We start from the raw sequence: 20,806 nt of genomic DNA, 5'->3' as shown, positions 1-20,806 counted from the left end.
TTATACACACAAACACGACTTCTTTGAGGAAACAAAGAACTCCACCACCAGTTTCCCCTACTAAGAACGTGCAGTATCACCAATAACCTCACTAAACCCAAAGGGATGGTATCATTACAGCTCTTTGATATGCAGATACACAGGGGTTGCTATTCTTATCCTGGTGGTTTTGCATTCAGCCTGTGGAAAACAAAGACAGGTTCTCCCGTGTTCTCCCTGTGCCCATCCCTCTCACTGCCACAGGTTGCACAACCACAGTGGACAGGACATGGTCTGCACGAGGAGCCAGTCCTGCTGCCGGCCACAGGCACTCACGGGACTCACCAGTCTGTCCCTGCCCTGAGCATCGAGCATCACACGAGCCCAGCTCATTCAAAGTGCGTATTTAAAATGTTCCAGAGCCCTTTTAAGCTAAGCCATAATTGATAACTGGCTTTTGCAAAGTGCAATTTCGCAGGCGTCAAGAGTTAATTGTGGCCACGCGGATGAGCTTCCCTTGAGTCACATCTACTGCTGTGTCACAGATGAGCACCCCGTCAGTCACACCGACCAAACCGCCCGCCTCCATTTCATCAGGGGAGAAGAAAAAACCCCACAAACTTATAAAAACAGCGGTCCTTTAAATAAAAGTAAATAACGCACCACCTTCCTACAACGACCAGTCCCTCAGGACCCCCCCGCGATGCTACACCTGCACCACCACATGAGCCCGAAACAGGCCTCGAACCCGCATTACAAAGCCTTCACCCTGCCCTCCCTGGGGCCGAGCCACGCATGCGCAAAGAGCTGCTCAGGCCCACGCGAGCTCGCTCGGGGGCGCAGCAAGCCCGCGGCAGCGCGCATGTGTACTGGCTTTCGTGGCCCTGCAGCGTGCGCTGCGCTCCCTCCCCCCGCCGTGCCATGGGTGACCCGTTCCGGAGGGCGGAGTCGGGCACTCAGGTGAGGCGCTGCCACCCCCCGTCAGTCCTTGGGTTCCCCTCCGCCGCGGGCACCGGGCTCCGGGCACCGCCTGCCCGTGGCGGCCGTGCCCAGGCGGTCTGGGAGGGCGAGGGGAGGCTCGGCCGCCGGTGCGGGAGGGGAGGGGAAGCGCTGCGCGCTGCTCTCCGCCCACCCGGTGGTAGCGGAGCTATACCCCATCCCCACCCCCTTGGGGCGGGAGCAGGAGCGCCCGGGGGCTGCGGAGCCTCCCGGGGTAGCGGTGTGTGAGGGACGGAAAGGGAGCCGCGCCCTCCCGCCTCCGCCGCCCTTCCCCCTCCCCGCAGCCGGGGGGAGCGGAGGCCCTGTCAGCAGGCCCCGGGCGCGCCTCACGCTGAGTTGAGGCCCCCACGGGTGTCGGGCCGCCCCGGAACTCCTCGGTTGTGCTGGGGGGGGCAGCGTGGGGCCCCGGCCGGGTTCTGTGTGCAGAAAGCCCTGCTGAAACCGTGTTGTGGGTTCCCCTGCAGCGGGGGTGTGGGAGGGGTATTCGGGTGTTCCTGTAGTTCCTTTGTAAATGCCGCCTTCTCGCTCTCTCCCACACACTGGAGTGGATGCGGTAACGAAGGGTCGTGAGGGAAGCTTTTGGTTAAATAAACAGGCTATTTAACCAAAAACGGTGGAATTGCTTTCTTCGGAGAAAAGGGATTTTAGTTTGGGATGTTGGTTTTAGTTTGTTTGGGGGGTTTGTTGTTTTTTTCCCCTGCTGGATGGTTTATTTGCGACTTGCAGTCACAGAATAAGGATGGTTTGGGTTAGAAGGGACCTTAAATTAAGACTATCTAGTTCCAACCCCCCTGCCATAGTCACGGACACCTTCCAGTGGACCGGGCTGCTCAAAGCCCCATCCAACCTGGCAATCAGCAAGTTAATTGCTTGAAGATACGTGTTACTGTGTCAATATTCAAAGTAGCACACATACAAGCACAGAAATGAGTGATAACTTACAAAAGCTCCATGTTTTTTCAGTAAGAAGCTTTTTTCACACCTAAAAGAAAATGCAGTAACAGCTGTGTTACAGTGAGCACGTGTGCACATACGATGGATGTGAGTTGTGCTCTGTGTCTAAGTGGGTAAATGCATTTATTGTCCACATAAGCAGTACAAACAGGGAGTGTGCACGGCAGCACCGGTAGTGGGGTGGATAACCAAACCTGAGCAAGGGAGGAACTGATAACTGATGGCTTAAGGAAGGTTAATGTAAGAGTACGTTGTCCAGAAAAAATGGTAAAAGCCCTTGAAACAGAAAATGCTTATTTTAAAACAATACTTCCTCAAATAGCCTTGTGCGTAAGGTCAGGTTTCACTGAGAGTTACGCTAAGACCGCAGTCTTGTACTCTTATTATTGAATATAATTAATGCAACAAATTAGAACTTCTTGCAAAACACCTTTGGTATATCACAGTAAAATAAGTGATAAATTGCTTGCATAAGTCTGCATGCCCATAGTTTACAAAAGCTCAGTCAGAGCAGTTATAGTGGTTGAAAATTAAATTGTGCCTTGTACTTAAGATAGGTTTGCATGTGTAAATAGCCTGTAGGGTAGCTCGCAGCCTCTAGCAGAGCTGGAGTATTTCATTTGAATTTCTTTAACATTTTAATGAGGTAATATTCCTTACATTTATGCATAGCTTCATTGAAACCAATACAGTTTAAGCATGTAATGTGATAGTGGGACTGTCCATACACATATTTCTTTATTAAAAAGATTAAATTGATAAATTATAAAAGGCATAGTTGAAATATTTGAGTCCTGTCAGCCTTGTCATTAATGGAATTTAACCCTGCTGTTGCCTAATTCTTGCTGTATAGCTAGTTTTCTGTACCTAATTGCACATATATGCAGTTTCTTGCTAGTGTAATTACACTTCTGAGAACACCTAAGAGCAAAAGATCTACCACTAGCAGGTTGCTAAGAGGTGGCCTTTTGTATAAAAGAAGGCAAAAAGAGCATTATGAAAGAAGAAATGAGCATCTACAGTTCAATTATAGAATCTAAAGTCTCTAATATGTGAGTTGAAATTGTTTGGGTGGGTTTTTTCCCCAAGCACTGCAGTTCAGAGGCTTTCCTCAGTGGTGCTGCGCTGCTCTGTTCCATATGCTGTCTGTGACAAAGCTTGTGACACCTCATGTCCACCAGAAAATCATAGAATGGTTAGGGTTGGAAAGGTCCTTAAGATCATCTAGTTCCAATCCCCCTGTCATGGGCAGGGACACCCCCAGATTACCCTTTTAGTGCTGTAGATTTTTCTCCCTCCTCCTCATTTTACAGGTAAAATGCAAGAAGGCAAAATGAAATGCCTTCTGTGGAGCAGAACGAAGGTGATGGTCACCCTTTTGGGGAAACTCAAGTCGTCCCTCTTTAGTATCAGCAGAGGTGAGGGATGCTGGTGTAGTGCCTCATCTCAGCTTTGCTTCCATCACTTCTGCTGTAGTATGGACAAACCTTTGTCAGATTTGAAGGAAATCTGTTCGCTGTTTCTGCCAAGAACCCCATTGCTCCCAGCATGACACTAATGAGGCAAGTGCCTTTGGAGATTCTGCTTCAGAACTCGGAAGTAAATACAAGTTTGATAAAAACACAGGTGTGCTATCATCACTGAATTAGCATAAATTACCTACATGAGCAGTGCTTGGAGTAAGCACCTGTAGTTACTTAAAATGAATATATAAACTTGGCATTTAAATAACCACAGATTCATATTTAAACTATAGTGATTGATCCACTATGTATTTCCAAAGCTCTAGCAGTGTGCTTAGAGGAGTGACAGTCTAAGAAGACAGGGTCTCATGATTTCCCAGCTACATAAGATATATTCATTAATGTGCTAATGAACTGGGAAGCATGAGGCTGCAGAAATGTGTTTAGACCCTCAGTAGTTGTGACTCACAGCACCCATCATCGAGCCCCTGTGATCGCTGAGCAGTGCTTCCTTTTAAGACCATCAGAAAGCAGCAGCCTGTGGTGGTTTTCCTGTTTCTCCTGACTTCCACTGCTGGCTGGTGGGGGTGAGAGGTTCCCAGCCCATCTCTGTGGTGGTGCAACCTCTCCTTGCCATCTGGACTATCACTTTGCCCACGTCCCAGGACCCTGCTGCTTCCCAAAATACTCAAGAGCTCACCTTGTGAGGGTTTTCTGTGCCACACAAATGCATGAAATATAGGGGGTGTATCTGCAGATGCAGAGCAAGGTCAACTCGGGTGGTTTTATGGCCCTTCAGTGGACCTGTCAGAAAACTCTCCTGAATATGTGTGAACAGGCAAACAAAGGCAAGCACAGTGACATTTTGGTAATGGAAGGGAATGTTAAAATGTCAGTGAAAATGTCAAATTTAGATTCCCATTGTGACCACTTGAAGTAAATTCAGGGCCATTTAATGGAGTTTTATTCTGTAAAAGGCAAACACACACAACTGTTTAAACAACTTGCAAGACATTCAGAGCAGATGTTGCTCATAAACGTGGCAGGGAGGAAAGCAAGATAAGGCAGTGGTATGTTTAAAGGTGTATACCTACTGCTCCTTTTGTGACTGGCTTTAAGGAGGATGGGATAAAACTGATTGGAATTTGTTTTATTTAAATCAATAAGTGATAACTGGGTGTCTTGTAGAATTAAATATTTGGCATTGGGGTGCGTGCTCCGGCAATGCTCTGAGCAACCTGATGGTTTCCTTTCCCATGTGTGTTAATACATGTAGGGAGTAATAGCTGTAGCACTGGGTAAAATGTGCATTCTTGGTTTACAAACATATGCCAGAGCTACAAATAAAACAAGTTATGTGAATACCTGTCTACTTCCTATGCAAATATCTGTCAATTTAAGAAACTGACCATGAACTTTGGACTAATTTGTTTTACAAGGGGCTTTGGAGGAACTTGCTTTACATATTCAAGCTTGCTTTAAAAAGGTTCTTGTAGAGCCACTGGTGGCTAATTACTTTTCATCCTCCTTAATCCACACTCTGTTTGAACAAGTAACGATGATATAATAGGGTTGCAGTCCAGAAGAGACCTGCATAACTTTTCAGATGAAATGTGCATGGTTTTACTTACAAATGCTCAGAGGGACTGACTCAGGAGGCTAATGATGGGTAATGGTTCACCTCTAGAGCAACAGTTTGTTGTGGAGGTGATGGTTATTACCAATTAACTTCTTTCCCTGTATTCTGTTCAAATGGCAACACTGCTGTATACCTGGGGTGATCCCTCCTGCTAGTCTATCTGTGCAGCTTTTTCTTTTCAACCTTTATTCCCCTACTGTATATCCACCTTTTACTGCCATTGAGTCTGTGTGCTTATTCTTTGTAAGGATGGAACCTTCTGTTGCTGTAGTCCAGACTATAGGTTTCCATATGTATTTATGAAAACATTTTTTACATCAGACTACTGTTTTGATAGGGTTGTCATGGAAAACTCTCAGTTCTCAGAATCCTTTACATCTGATTCCCAAGGCCCATGATTTTGAGTTAACAGCATGCCTTCCTGTCTTTTCTTTAAAAGCCACTTGCACGACTTGAGGGCAGAAGTGCTCTGAAGAATCTTGAACCTTATCTGTTTGCTGAGGAAGGATCTCCTGTTCATGGTAAAAATGTATTTTTATTCCATTTATGGAAGAATGTTGGTGTGAAAGTATGCTCAGAACAGTAGCACAGAGATAAGCATACAAGTAGTTTTTTTTCCCTGGATTCAGAATTTCAATTGTTGATGTAGTTTTATGCAGACTAGATAAAATGAAGTAATGCAGAGTCACTATTCTGCACATTATTAAATGGACTTTAAAATCGACTTTCTGGGTATCAAAACACAGGTGTAGATGAGTAAATACCTAATATGTTGGTCTCTTTCTAGTAGTTTTACAAAAATTTGTTCTAGATTATATCAGTTAACCTTTTTTTTCATCGGTAGTCTAAAAAAAAACACCACAAAGTCATAAATTTGGAAAGAACCTGAGTATCAATAAACAGCAAAGAATTCAGTTGTATGGAGTGTTGTATGGATCAGTTAGGAAAAGGGTTCATGAGCAAACACTGTCAATAAAGCCAAGTCATCAAGCTATTCAGTCTTGGCCTGAAAAATCTTGATTATACTGAGATGGAACTTTGGAATCAATTCCATTATGAATATAGGTACTAATCAGCTGAATGAGTTTGCAGATGATGTTAGGATCAAAATGGCTTATGTAGACCTTCACTGAATAAATGAGAATTTCACATCGGAGGAATCAGGCTACCTCCCAGTGACACCAGTACAAGTTTAAGGTAGATTTTTCTAGCAAGAAGTTTTTAAGATCAAGATTGGATGTTTTAATGAAAGAAATTATGGAGCTAAGGAGAAAACACACTTAGTAATTCCTTGATTATTCAGGAAGTCAGACTGATTTTTCAGATTGTGTAAAATTTCATGGATTTCACAATGGAGGAGACTAGAAATGCATAGTAGAAAAGGTGTATGAGTGGCAAACAGTAGGTATTGTGCTGTGAGGCACTACAGTTGTTGAATGTATGTATGAATGAATGAATGAATGAATGAATTTCATGTGAAAAACGTGGCTGCAGTGGTTATCAACATACTTCGCTGCAATTGGAAGTTTTGTGTTTTTTATGATGTGTACCACAAGAAGCAAATGTTTGAGACTAAACTGGCCATGTTCTGGTAGAACAGACTGTCAGAAGCCTTCCTGGGAGTTAGTAATTGCCTTTGCTGTCACAGCCCACAGCGTTACGTAATTCCATCATCAAATTATCAGCTTTGCTCTTAAAAGCTGCGTAGGTTGTTCATGTCTATCCAAAGACTGTTCCAGAACCTTAGTTCTAGCATGGCTGGAGACCTTCTAAATTCATCACTGGTTTCTCTGTGCCAACATGATCGTTGAGCTTCTGAAGCACTTCTTTTTTCTGCTTTTAACAAATGGCATCAATTATTACCCATATTGGTTGTGCTTTTTGGCTGGCATTAATGAAGCTGCGTAACATTTTAGCCCAGACCTTTAGCTGCATATACATAAATGGACTTCACCTTTTATTACATTTTGCTTTGTCTTTTAATACCACAGTATTCATGTGAGTCCATATGCTATTTTGATGTGTGTTCTCATTATTCAGTCTTAAATTCCTGTTGAAGACCTGCCTCTCTATTTGTCATGAACTTGACTTTTAGTAGGTCACTGTGGAATACTGTAATACATTGCCCATGAAAGCCATACTGAACAGCTCTTAATCTAAAATGTTGTGATTAAAGCATTGCAAAGACCTAAATTATTCTTTTTCCTGATGGTATTTGAAACATAGAGATGAAGTTTCAATAAATTGCCCAAAGGTTACATCATAGTTAAGTGTTCATAACATGTATGTCAGAGTACTATAAAATAGGAACAGCTAATATAGGTACTGCTGTTGATATTCTAGTTGCTGCTTCTAATTATGATGGATTTGCATATTGAAGAACACATAAGCATGTTAATTACATCTCATTTAAGCTCTTCTGGAACGGAGCAAAAGTGACACGAGCTTTAAATAATCTTCCACTGTTGGCCGTCGTATTTCTCCTGTGCCACTTGTATGAAGTTGTGGGTGTCAGTATAAGGCTCTGATAATTCAGCAATAGTATGACACCCAGAATTAACTTGAAATAAATATTAGGCCTTTCTACTTTACTGATAAATGGTACAAATATTAGTGACAGCTTCTGCACAGTATTGTAAATTACTAGTCCAGTAACTTCGAGGTATCCGATGATGCGAAACCTGCAGAGTTACTGCTGCATATTCTAATAGCCTGTTTATAACTGCAGCATCAGAAAACCAATGTTTGCTAATGTAATTATGACATACAAAACTTAATTCAAAAGAGAACACTGAACTGATGTCCAGGACTGAACATGGTTTCAGTCAAAAATCCAACAACACTTAATTTATCCTGTAGGCCATTGATCAGCCATGTACTATTGTGCCCTTCAGTCTTATTCGTGGGCCAGTTCAGGCTACTGTGAGCCAAGCAATGTGTGAGGTGACTCCTTAAAAAGTACTTCTTGAATGTTCAGTGCTGAATTTCATAGGAAATCATTCTGCTCATCAATCTTGATCTTGTAAATCTTTACTATATTAAGTCTTTATTAGCCCATTAGTTTGTTTTCACACATTTTGCCAAGCTAATGGAACACACATCTACCGAGAGGTAGTAGGACAACACCAATTCTAAGAGGAAATTTTCCCATTAGCTTTCTTCCATGTTAAAGCATCTGTTCCTACTCTGTCTCTCAGACTGTTTTCATCCTGTAACAGTAATTTATTACTAATCTTCCTTTCAAGTTATTTTGACATTAATGGATGATGCCAGTACTGACCTGCTACGAGGGCGTCAAAGGCTTCTTGGAAATGTTGCTAGCCACACTTCCTCCTCTGCTGTATCATGGGTTGTCCTCTTAGACCCAGAAGGATGAAATTTCCCTGTTATCTTACTCTAACAGCCTTGTTGCTAATTTAATGAAACCCTACATTTATAGATGTTGCTATAAATGGCTTCTGGTTTGCACCCATTTTTCTTGTGGGCAGCCTCTTTGATAATCATGAAGGCACAGAAATCCGTGACTCTCTTGAGGTTTTCTTAAAGTCCGAGCTATTACTCCTTTCAGAGTGACTTAAGTGTTTTGGTCAAACTACAGCCCAGATGTGTCTTGTTCAGCAGTGTTGAACAAGCTTTGAAGGGTGCTTAACTGTCTTGCTGTTACAATTTACAAAGCACAGCCACAAAAACTCCTAACAATGATTTTTAATTTAACTTAGTATTTTTACTTAAATAAATCTGTTAGTTGTGCCCATAAAAGCTCATCCAGTGTTATTCTGTAACACACAGATATCCTGACAGAACGTCTTCAGATGGAAAAAGTCATAGAATCATAGAATGGTTAGTGTTGGAAAGGATCTTAAGATCATCTAGTTCCAACACCTTGCCATAGGCAGGGATGCCTCACCCCCCACCGTGTCATCCAAAGCTCTGTCCAGCCTGGCCTTGAACACTGCTAGGGATGGAGCATTTACCATTTCTTTGGGCAACCTCTTCTATTTCACAGGAAAAGCTTTTCTGAATCATTACCAAACAGTAATTCAGATTTGCCCACTGCTGCTTCTGAGTGGCCATGTGTAGCTGCAGGTTAGTCTTAAGCAAGTCATATTTTGCTGTAAAGGTAGATGAAGCAATCTGCTTTGCGGATTGGCCAAGTCAGTCACTGGCTGGCAGAAGTGTTGTGCCAAAGCTAGTGGCAGACAGATGTACTTTGTTCCTTAACAAGAGGTGCCTTATGCAATTGTTCCAAAATATTTCAATAGATGAAATGTGAGGGAATGACCTACCCAGCACGTTTAAGAGGAGCTCTTCCAAGTTGGTATCTTATCCTAACAGGGCGCGGTTATGTTACTGGCACAGTCTGTGGCAGCAGAGCAGCTGCTGGCTGCAAGTGGCTGAATTGGACATTGCAACCTGTGAACAGGAAGAGAAAATGAAGATTTATGTCATAGGAAGTTTAGTTGTTGTTCATCTCGAAAGTGGGGAGAGCCATTCAGAACAGATAAGTGAGGGTTTGAGAGTCAATCAAGCTTTTTTGTAAATTTCAAAGTATCAGAAGTTCATAAAATGGAATTGCAGTTGTGGCGCAGCAGGAACTTCATTATCCATAATGGCAAGCAGTCTGAGTGTCACTGGAATGGCCAGAACTGTCACGTCAGGTGTAAATTGCTTTCAGCACTTGCAACGGGTCAAGTAAGAGCTTAGTTTCTAAACCCCACCACCCTCTGTCCCTCTTCCCAAGGTGTATCTTGACATCGTACACACTTAAGAACAAGGATGTCCTCTGGAAGTTGAGTAGTGACTTGAAAAACCCTGTTAACTCAGGCAGGCAAAAACATGTTTAACTAAAGTTGTAATTAATTCTCTGTTCTTGCATCCCCCCTGTGAAAAGCTGTTATGCCATTTGCACTTGCCAAGGCCATAGAAATCTCTCACCTTCCTGCAGTTACAGTCCTGTGGTTCTCCCTCCTGCATGTCTTCACCCTTCTGCCTGAAATCCCAAATGTCAGAAATAAATAATCCAGTTTCCAAAATTAGGAATTTATAAAGAGCATCTAGTAATTCAACTTCTTCTAGAGTCTTGCTCTGATACAGGACATCAGAAGACATTGGAAAAGACCAAAGTATCTTGCATTCACATCCAACAAAAAACTGCTTTCCTAGTAAAGCATCATGTTTTTTTAATTAACATTTTAAATGTGAGCTGTGTTTTACTGACCCATGTGGAACAGGTGGTTAGGCTGAGTCCATTTATGAACAGAGATCCTGTGCTCCAGACAGGAGAGTTGTTGCCTGGAGTTGAAGAAATCTAAGTCCCCTGTGTCAAAACCAGCAGTTCCATATTATGATCACCACAGAATATAAGTGCTAAGTAAATATACTGGCATTCTCTTTACTGGTCACAGATTTCCCTTGATACCTCATGATGTGCACAGATTCTGAACAAGCATGTAGCGCACATGAAATGCTGAAGGACAGTCTGTGCTGTAAAAATACATGTGCCAACATTGTTTGGACCTCTAATATGTCAACCTTTTGTGGTTTGCTTGTCCTCTATTTGTTTATTTATTTCTTCATTTTGTGCGTGTATGATAAATAGATGGTTTCTTAGCCACTCTTGTGTAGCAGCTTCCTTTTCAGTCTTCATTTACCTGTAATGATACAGATGAAATCTAGTTGCCAGCCTTTTACCAATACTGGTGTACTAGATGCTATATGCAGGGACTTTTCCAACCTTTGTTCCCAGTTGATTTTCTCCACTTCAGAGGCCTTTCTTGAAAATTGAAATTTCTTTTGGCAGATGCTAACCAGGATTTAAACAGTTTTATGAATACTAAATTTTCTGTGCCTTTAAACTGAAAGAGGGGAGATTTAGTTGAGGTATGATGGAGAAGTTCTTTACTGTGAGAGTGGTAAGGCACTGGAACAGGTGCCCAGAGAAGCTGTGGCTGCCCCATGCCTGACAGTGTTCAAGGCCAGGTTGGATGTGGCTTTGAGCAACCTGGTCTGATGGAAGGTGTCCCTGCCCATGGCAGGGGGTTGGAACTGGATGAGCTTTAAGGTCTCTTCCAACCCAAACTGTGCTGTGATTCTAAAGTGCATTTTCTAATTTCTGGAATAGTGAGTACTGGTTCAGTAAATACTGAAAACTGACTCTGAGCAGTAAGTACTGCTGCTTGATAACCTACTGCTCTGTTTTTGAACAGGAGATGTCATTGAATTCCATGGACCAGAAGGAACAGGAAAAACAGAAATGCTTTATCACCTAGTAGCCCGCTGCATCATCCCAAAATCAGGAGGAGGTCTGGAAGTGGAAGTCATGTTCATTGATACAGATTACCATTTTGATATGCTTCGTCTAGTTACCATCCTTGAGAACAGATTGGCAGAAAGGACAGAAGAAATGATCAAGCAATGCCTGGGAAGGCTCTTTCTGGTGAACTGCAGTAGTAGCACTGAGTTACTCCTCACTCTCTACTCTTTAGAAAACATGTTTTGCACTCACCCCTCTCTCTGCCTTTTGATTTTAGATAGCATATCAGCTTTTTACTGGATAGACAGAAGCAACGGAGGGGAGAGTCTCACCTTGCAGGAAATGAATCTGAAGAAATGTGCTAACTTCCTTGAAAAGCTTGTGAGCAAGCATCATTTAGCCCTCTTTGCAACAACACAGACGCTTATGCAGAAATCTGCAAACTCTGCAGAAAGCTTTTTCCCTTTAAAACTGACACACGAAACTGATACAGACTATAGACCATATCTTTGTAAATCATGGCAACAAATGGTAACCCACAGGGTATTTTTCTCTAAGCACTGTAATTCTGACAACAGCAAAGGTTTCACAGTCACTTCTTGCCACCTCAAAAGGAACCATGTAGTAAAACGTTCATTTAGTATTGCAGAATGTGGAGTTCAGTTTTAATTTCAGTTTGTTTTTTAAACGTGTAGCAAATCCTGGTGCTTAATCCTCACTGGGCCTAGGGAGCTTTTAGTACCTTTTAAACTAGTTGGTTGTTGCTGGATAATTAAGAATTTTTGTCACGATTCTGTCACAAGATTTTAATTTGGTGAAGGGCAGGAAGCATTAACCTATTTGAAGTACTGTATACGTTCAGTTCAAACTAGTGAGGAATGTTGAAATTACTTGTTTGTACTTAATGAATGAAGAGATGAAATCAAGAAAACCGTAATCAAAGACATTCTGAACTCCTGGTATCCTTCAGTAATCTAACCTATGTGATATGTGGCCAAATGCACTGACTTCATTTCTGTGTCTTACTGCTTTATACTCCTCTTCCAAACTACAGAACTAGGAGCCTTGTTGTCCATGGAGGAGACTGCAAAAAGGCGAGTGTTCACTGTTTAGAAATCCTGATCTAGGTTTATTCCTAGTAGCCTGGGACATATGAAATGCATTCACAACTTTGCCTGAAGAAGAGGATTCATTTTCACAGTCTGTTAAACAGTGGTAACCTTGACCATGCTTCCCCAAGCTCGCAGCCTCTCTGTATTAGCGTGTGCTTGGAGAAGTAAGGATTGCAGGTGTTTTGACCCTTACAAACCTCTGGGTCTGAAGAATTTACAGTGATCATAGAAATGGAGGCCTGATTGCCTTCAGGAGCCATGAATTAAAACTAAAGACCCAGCTCTGGGTACCTGTGAGTTTGTGCTGCATGCTGCAAACAGTTTAGGCTTTGAAAATAATGGCATGTGGGTTATGGGTTGTTCTGGGTGCGGGGGGCTGTTTTTTGTTGGTTTCTTTAGATGTATGCACAGACATATGTTTGTGTTTTCTTTCTCTGCCCTCCCTCATTATTTCTTCCCACTTCTTTCTTTTTTCCCACTCTCTCTAAGAAATCCAGGAATGCCATGCCTCTGGTCTTCACCAATATGTATTTGCCACATGTAGAACATTTGTGTGCAGGATTTGGCATGCAACATGTTGCAATTCTGGCAAAGAAGATTCAGAACTTATGGGAAATGCCCTACAGTTCTGGCAAAGAATAGCATATTATTTATTAACCTAGAGTGCCCTTTGAAAGCTTCAAAGTGCTTTACAAGAAAGAAAATTGCACACAGTACATTATTTAATACAAAAACTTACATTAGCTTACAAATTTAAATTACTCAAACAAGGGGGAAAATATTTCTCACAGCAATATTCGTTCAGTCATGTTGCACAGCTTGTTTCATAGTTTAGATTGAACAGATTGTTAACAAAAATGCATATTAAGAAGAGGTATCTAGCATAGTATCTTTTTGAGGAGGATGCCTGAAAAACTCTGTTGTGAGACACCTTTTAATTTCCTAACTTCTGAAGCCAGCTTTTTCAAGCTGAATATATATGTGGGTTCCCAGCTGTGTGTAGCTTGGTGTGCATACCCAGACCTCTTTATGCAGAGCTAGGACCATGTATCTGTACTGTTATTCACAGAATGTGGCATCTCTATGATTTGGCTGGATTTCTCCACAGGCAATGATTGTCCCACCTCCGACAGCAGCCAGTACCAAAGCTTTGGGAAGGAGTGTGAGACACACTGGTTTTCAATGGCATGGCCTCCTTGAGGATGGGGCTCAGGGAGCTCCTAAGCAGAGCTGTGGTCAGACCTGTGTTTGATGGACGTTGATCAGACCTATCTTCCATAAGTTCATCCAATCCATTTTTAACTTGCCCTCTTGGGTTCCACTGTGTTTTTTCACGATGAGTTCAGTTTAATTATTCTTTCTGTGGGAAAACTTCCTTTTTTTGTTCCCCTCTCATTTTAAATCTTCCATGTGAATGCTTCCTCATGCTGTCACTTCTTTTACTGTGACACATGAGCAAAGTTTGCCTTTTCACCATCTCTGCAGAGGTGATAACTTTATAGACTGTCACTTCATTTGTGCTTTCTCTTCCATCAACACCAGTACTTACTTTATTTCAGAACTTCTGTAAGTGCACAAATGCATTAAAACATACAACTTAACCATTCCTACACTGGACCCAAGGTAGATGGTTTTACATGAGTAGACACTTCCACTCAGATTAATTACAAAGATTTACATGATTTTTTTGTCATAAAAATTTTGGAAAGATTTAAGTAGAACTATAGAACTTTTAAATGTGAAAATTAACAGACTATATAATTTCTATTACAAAAAAAACATCAATCCCCCTTTCTATTGGAGAATATAGCTCTACCGAGATTTAACTGCTTTGTAAAATCATACTTACTAAAAAAAGTGTTTGGAAAAAAAAACCCAAAGCAATGGAAGTGTTCTGGCATTCCTGTCTGGAAAGAAAAGCTTTTATGTTACAATGTAGTTGATATTTTGCATTGTACAATAAAAGAAATGCCTAAATGGAAATGAAGCCAAAGTTGTAACTGATCAAAAAGAGCACCTCAGGAAATTTTTTTATTTCCCAGTTTTATTTTTACTTTGAAAGAAAAAAGAATTATTTTTGTTTCAATTCTCTGGTAATTGCAATATTCATGCTCTGCACGTTTGCTTTAGCAGCACCGCAAGCCTGGCTTTCAGAGGTGCTGAGCATCTGCATATCCCTTTACATTTGCAGGGATAGGCAGTGTGCAATCCGGGAGTGCACTGACCTTACTTTCTGCTAAAATTATGCCATTTAGAAAAATGAACCTTGAGGATACAAGTCTAGGAAAGATGCAGTGATAAAGAGCCTGGGAAAGCAGCAATTTTGTTCATACCTTAATGAACTGTGCATATTAAAAATGGGTTTTTACCATTTTTTAAATGGTGAATTATCTTTATTAAAACTGTAAAAATTGCAGTTAATGGAGAATGCAGTTTCTCCTTGTGAGAACAGAAACAGTATATTAAATGTAGCATTATATATAGTTTATAGTATTAAATCCATATTATTCTCTCTCACCTAGACCTAAATTACTACCCAGCCTCCAGCCTGCTGTCTAACCTGGAGCAACCTGTGCTGCCACAGCTCAGTCTTCCAGGGAGGAAGCACCTTTTGTGTTAGCAGGTCTGTGCCACTGGAAATCAGCCCTGCAAAAGATAAATGCATGTCATTAGGTATGAGGCTAGAACACATGTATTACTCAGCTCCCATTTCTCCCTGTATTTCTTAGAAGTGAAAACCCTTTCATGTCAGTGTCATTGTTCTGCAGCTTGGTGTTGTATTATTGAGACTTTTGTAGGTGTAGGAACTTCTTACATTCCTCAGGATTTTAGTTTGTTGCTTCATATGCAACATGGATTTAAAGCAGTGAGCTTGAAACAAAGAGAAACTAGTTCACCCTTTTTTCCTCATCCTTTTTATAATTAGAGAGCTTTTCAGCAAAACAAAATCAAGTTTTTACATTTATTTTCAAATTAAACCAGTATTTCTATGGACACCTGGAAGGAAAATATCATTTTTATATTCAGCACAAAGTTCTTTGTATTCCTAGACCTTTTTATAGAGCAAATAAAATACAAATAATGGTTTGCTTGGTTTAAGTTTGTACTTGCATACAAAAATTCAAATTTCCTTTTTCTTACATAACTGATTCCAGACAGTTAATTTTCTATAGAGCTTGGAAATGGCAGAAGATAAAGGTTCTCATCTGGAAACATACCTGCAGTTGTGTTTTCACTGGAGGCTAATGAACAAAGGCAGAAGACAACACTATTTTGATGGCTGTTGGCCATAAGGGTTAGACCATGTCCTGAAGAGGAACATGACAATTTAGTTATTTTCTGTGGCTGCTCTAATAATTGTCTCTTGAACCTCCTTATCCAAATGTATTTCTGCTATGCAGGTATCATAGTAGGGCAGTGGCCCTACCATTTTGCAATCAGCAAACCTTATGCCAGACTTAATATCCATTTCAGGAGAAAGCCAAGCCACCAAACTTGAACTTGTATAGGATGTTGCAGTGAATACTCACCTGCATAAAAACTGCAGATAGTATTAATGTTTCCAACAACTGTGCAGCAGCCTGAGACTTGGGCATTTTGTAAAGAAGGGGAAACTGGAAGAGGTTGGAAGACCTTGAGGCTTTGGCAGTGGAGAAAATTTCCAGACAGAAAGGAGCATCCGTACCATGAGTCTGCAGGATCTTCAGGGTAGAAAACTCTCATGCCCTGCAGCAGTCTCTGAAATAAAAGGTTTGGCCATCCCTGCGCATAAAAGAAGACAGGAGAATGGCACTGGGCTATGAATAACCTATGGTATGACAAAAGGACTCTAGAACTGTTCACTAACATGTCTAGCATGGTAATACTTTCAAATATAAAGTTGGCCATAGCTGACCTGCAGGTTCTTCCCACCGAAAATAAGGTAGTGATGGATAACACTGTGTAGATGCTATATATCTTATTTATAATAAGATATAAAACCCTGCTTCTCTGGACCCAGGAGGAATTAAATGTAAAAACAGACTTCCTTTACTTATGTTGTTATATTTTCTTTTTTCTCTCCCTTCCAGCTCTAGGCGCCTTCCCAAGAGCCAGCACTTAGCTCCAAGAGCACTCACAGCTTTCTGTGTCAGGCCTGTGCTTTACTGGAATTGGGTAGTTTTCTCCTTTGCTGAGAGTTTATGTGTACACTTTTTATGATCAGCATAGACTGGGAGAGCTGAATACAGAAGACTGAACCCATGTGGCACATCAGTGTAAGCGGGAAATAATTTTGGAGACTTCATTCTATATGCAGTCAGGAGTAATGTCACATTGGAGTAGATGCTTTTGAAGAAACGTGGCTGTGACTTTCCTTGGGAAAAGGTTGGCAGTCTTCCCTCTGCTTTCCCGCACTGCTTTGCATCCTACCCCAACCAACTGGTTGGTGTACCTGTGTGGGCCACAGTGCTTGAGGATAGCAGTGACAAGATGTCACTGCCTTGCCAAATGCTGGGGAACAGCCATGTTCTGCATCTTGGCACCCTCAACCTGCAGGAGTTGGCACAACCACTATAGTTTTTACTTTAAACCATTTGCCAGGCTTCTTTCTCATACAGAAGCCAGGCCTGTGCTAAAGACCTCCTAGCCCTGGGGAGAGATAAGAAAGATAAGAAATCGTGGGCGTTTTGAGTATAAGAACTACAAGATTTTTAGGCCACTGTTATAGAAAGGCCAAGCAAGGCCATGAGGTTCCTGGTACTGGCTGATAGATGTCAAGGCCTAAAAGGTGGTTTGGAACAGACCAAAGGAACAGACTCCACATCTTCCTTCCGCACTGCTCATATTGTGAAGGGATGAATAGGATTTTTGACTTAGAATCTATGTGCATACTTTCATACTTTACCATACTGCTGAGAGAGAAGACCATGCTATGGTGGGCAGTATTGTCTCTGAAGTGAATCTCAAGCCCTTCTCAAACTCCATCACTGACAGTCCTGTCCCCAGCCCAACACCTCCGTGGACTCTGTGTCCATCTCCTTGAACTAACAGCAGTGCTGCAGCGATAAGTGAGTATCATCACATTTGCCTTTACTGGGCATGAGGGACACTGTGTGTGTTGGGCATCGTCATCTGGAGCAGGTCTGAGCCACGCTTTCCAACTTTAACAGTCCTCCATATCTGACATGATGCCACTGGTCAGTGAAAATGCAATAGCACGTCCACACCCTCTGAACAGCCAGACTTCCAACTGCAAACCTATCCTCTGCCCTCAGTCAGCACCTCAGTAGTACCACTGCTGAGCCCCCAGCTGAATCCCAATCTCTTGTGCTGTGTTTTCCCTGAGGAATCCTTTTCACAGAAGTGCACAGCTCCAGGTATTATCCCACAGTTATGTAGCAAATCCATGCCATATTTGGACAATGCAATGAATGGGTTTAGAAAATCAGTGTACATTAGCAGAGATCTTGTCAAAGCAGGCTGATTTCTGCTCAGTAAAATATCAGGCAGTTTTAACAGCTCTGAAGCTGCTTTTGACTTGCAAAACTGCTAATATTTTGCAAGTCAAAAGCAGCTTCAGAGTTGTTAAAAACAGTATTTTTAGGTACAGAAATTACTCTAGCGTGTCCTCAACATTATAAGGTCAGAAGAAGCCTCTCTCTGCACAGTGGCAGTTGTGCCATTCCAGCTGCACAGCATCCGGAGGTGTTGCTCTGCTGACTTCCAGCAGTACATCACCTGCTGGGCTTGCCTTATCCCTCCTCAAAAAGCAGCATGCCTTTGCGATTTGGGTTCATGGATGGGATCATGCCCTCTGGCCAATGTCCTGCCTGCAGCAGGACATGTAAGGACATGATGACATGTAAGTCCTCAGCAGGTTCTCCACACAGTTAGTCTGTGGCTGGTCACATCCTGCCTCACTGCTGTGGAAAGCAGTGCAGTAGAGGAATAGCACGGCTTGTCCTGAGCACATAAAGCCACCCCTGAAATGATGGAGGTTTCCTCTCCATGTCCAGAACCCATGGAAGGGCAGCTGGGACAGAGTCTCCAAGGCAGAGCTGTGCCCCAGGTGGGAAGAGGCTCTGAGGTATAAAACTGTGAAAAGTATTTAATAAATTCTGTCTGTTGCAAAGGTGAATAATGTCAGAGCTTAGTAATTTGTCAGCCTGCAAAGCTATCAACTCACACAGCCAAACCATCCAGAACTGGGGAGTTAACTACTGCCCAGACTGCGTAAGGAAGTGAGAGGGGGAAGCATAGAGAAGAGGGAGGCTGCTTGGGGAGCTTCTCATGGCTTTGCTAAAGCATGGGAAAAAGGAAAGCCATATGGTCAGCAGAAGTTGGCAGGCAAAGGGCTCTGTGTCACTCAAGAGCCTGTGAAAAATGCCCACAATGGAGAGGAATGGCTTCACTAGAAACAGCAAACAGACTCCAAAATGGTCAGGAGGTTGCAGGAGCAGCCAGTGCCCACCATGACAAAGCAAACCTGTCTGGAGAGGACACACCACCAGAGGTGCAGGTCTGTCCCTGCATGTCCTGGTGGGAACAGCTCATTGCTACTCCAAGCTCCTCTCACAGCTCCTTCCAGCCAAGGATGGGAGAGAGTTCAAGCTGTTCTGACAAGCGGAAGGCTGATGGGAAGCTGCTCTGTCCCCATGGCTGAACTTTCTCTCATCCTTTACATTAATACCTTAACATTGCGATTCTGCAGCAAGGCTAATGCCAGTGTTTGCACTTAGATCACCATATATATCAGTGGTACTTTTCTGACAAGAAAGTCCCATTTTGTGAAGCTATACAAGTGCTCCTACTTTCACACATGATCATTTCACCCATGAAAATTACGCTATTAATAAAATCTATAATACCCTAAGCAAACAATACAGATCAGTTGCATAGTCAGTGAGGCTACAGAAACCAGCAGAGCTTTGAATAGCCCATGCAGTTACAGGAAAGGGCTCACTGTCTTTAAAATCGATGGAGGTGTTCAAAATACGATTATTCTGCTGTCCTGTTCACAACAAACCTTGCAGGTTGATGCCACACAACCCTTCCCGTTGATTGATGTGGCCTGCACAAGGGCTCTCAGTGTATTAAGCCTGAAGTCCCTCGCTGAAGATAATTAACTTAAACATCCCTGTCTCTCAGAGCAGATGCACAAAAGGATTTGCTAGCACAGCTGTTGATGTGGAAATGTCCTGTGGGATGCCACAAGCATCCTAACAACTGGCTGAACTTTCTCCTTTGCTCCCACAGGTGTGGTTAAGTAAAACAGCAGCCAGTGCTGGCTGGAGGCAGGCCCACTGCCTGCCAGAGAATGCCCATGATTAGTTCAGCTTCCCAAAGGCACTGCTGGCTGATAAACACTTGGGAAAGGGACAACTTCCACTAGACCAGGTTGCTCCAAGCCCCGTCCAACCTGGCCTTGAACACTGCCAGGGATGGGGCAGCCACAGCTTCTCTGGGCAACCTGTGCTAGGGCCTCATCACTCTCACAGGGAAGAGCTTCTTCCTAATGTCTAACCTTTCAGCTCAAAGCCATCCCTCTTTCGTCCTACCCTTACATGCCATTGTAAAACCATCCCTCCCCAGCTTTCTTTTTGGCCCCTTTAGGTATTGGAATTGAATGTTAATTGGAAATGAATGTTAACGAGTCAAAGCCGCATAACAGAATGTTGAGATTTCAAAGCAGGCTTTTCTTTCTGTGTGTTTGGGGTTTATTGCAACTACTAATATCTCTTCCAGGAAACAAAATTTCCCAATACTTCCTTTTCTGGTAAGTCATACAGCGTGTGTGGTATCCTACCCACAGGAGATCTAAGAGGCAAAGGCAAGGAAGGGATACAGCCTCTGGGTTTATTTTCTGGACTGAAGCCATGCTGCAGTTTGGACTGCGCATTACACAGCAGTGCTGTTCCACTTATGGACTGATCTGATATATCACGGGCAATGGGAGGAGGGGGTACTGGAAGACAGTGCAGGTGGAGCTACAAACAGAGGTATTTAAATGAACACAGTGGATATAAAGAGGACAGAATTCTGCAGTGTCTGAAACCCAAGAGTAAAACTTTGAACTACTCCTTTTGAATTTGCACTTTTACATATACAGCACGGCTGAGTTAGAGCCTGAAGATGGGAACATGCAGGCACAGGACAATGCGGCTCATTTCCTAGGTCTTTTGATCCTACAACTTGTTTTCTCTGGGAGCAAGGTCTAGCTTCTAGGAAAATAAAGGTAACACAAATGAAAGTGATGTTAGGATAAGAAATCACCAAATACCAGTGTAAAAGTTCAAAATGTGCTGGGTTCCCAGTGTTCAGAGCTGATGCCTGGCTAATCTCTGCTCCAGAGCATTTCAGTGTCACTGTTGTCCTGCCATTTACTTGAAGTCAAACCCATTATTTTTGGGAAGCCAGTAGGTTTTCA

At 42.5% G+C, this 20,806-nt stretch overlaps 1 protein-coding gene and 1 long non-coding RNA gene across 3 annotated transcripts; one reads left to right on the top strand and one right to left on the bottom strand.

The window, feature by feature from the left end:
* Window positions 1-855: 855 nt before the first annotated feature.
* Window positions 856-18,454, top strand: XRCC2 (X-ray repair cross complementing 2). 2 transcript variants are annotated; one of them, XR_004080714.2, is made up of 4 exons: window positions 856-939; window positions 5,474-5,555; window positions 11,241-15,072; window positions 16,470-18,454. XR_004080714.2 is itself a non-coding variant. In XM_005150035.3 (3 exons), the coding sequence occupies exons 1-3, from the start codon at window positions 901-903 to the stop codon at window positions 11,954-11,956; spliced, it is 837 nt and encodes a 278-aa protein (XP_005150092.2). In that variant the 5' UTR covers window positions 856-900; the 3' UTR covers window positions 11,957-16,428. The 2 variants fall into 2 exon arrangements, 1 of the variants encoding a protein (XP_005150092.2); XM_005150035.3 differs by lacking the exon at window positions 16,470-18,454 and having other exon boundaries at window positions 11,241-16,428.
* Window positions 9,107-15,148, bottom strand: LOC115946669 (uncharacterized). The gene is made up of 3 exons (XR_004080716.2): window positions 14,918-15,148; window positions 9,970-10,024; window positions 9,107-9,447 (listed from the first exon to the last, which is right to left on the bottom strand). It is a non-coding gene; the product is annotated as an uncharacterized lncRNA (long non-coding RNA).
* Window positions 18,455-20,806: the final 2,352 nt, after the last annotated feature.

This window comes from Melopsittacus undulatus, chromosome 1 (genome assembly GCF_012275295.1).
Source record: "Melopsittacus undulatus isolate bMelUnd1 chromosome 1, bMelUnd1.mat.Z, whole genome shotgun sequence".
In the NCBI taxonomy this organism is placed as follows: domain Eukaryota; kingdom Metazoa; phylum Chordata; class Aves; order Psittaciformes; family Psittaculidae; genus Melopsittacus; species Melopsittacus undulatus.
The sequence above is the reverse complement of the archived record's forward strand: the minus strand, read 5'-3'. Positions and strand labels throughout refer to the sequence as shown.

Bases quoted from the DNA above. Each gene is read 5' to 3' on its own strand.
- XRCC2 (XM_005150035.3), top strand. From the start codon at position 901: ATGGGTGACCCGTTCCGGAGGGCGGAGTCGGGCACTCAG. The intron at 940-5,473 runs GTGAGGCGCTGC...TTTCTTTAAAAG, and splicing joins GGGCGGAGTCGGGCACTCAG to CCACTTGCACGACTTGAGGG. The intron at 5,556-11,240 runs GTAAAAATGTAT...GTTTTTGAACAG, and splicing joins GGAAGGATCTCCTGTTCATG to GAGATGTCATTGAATTCCAT.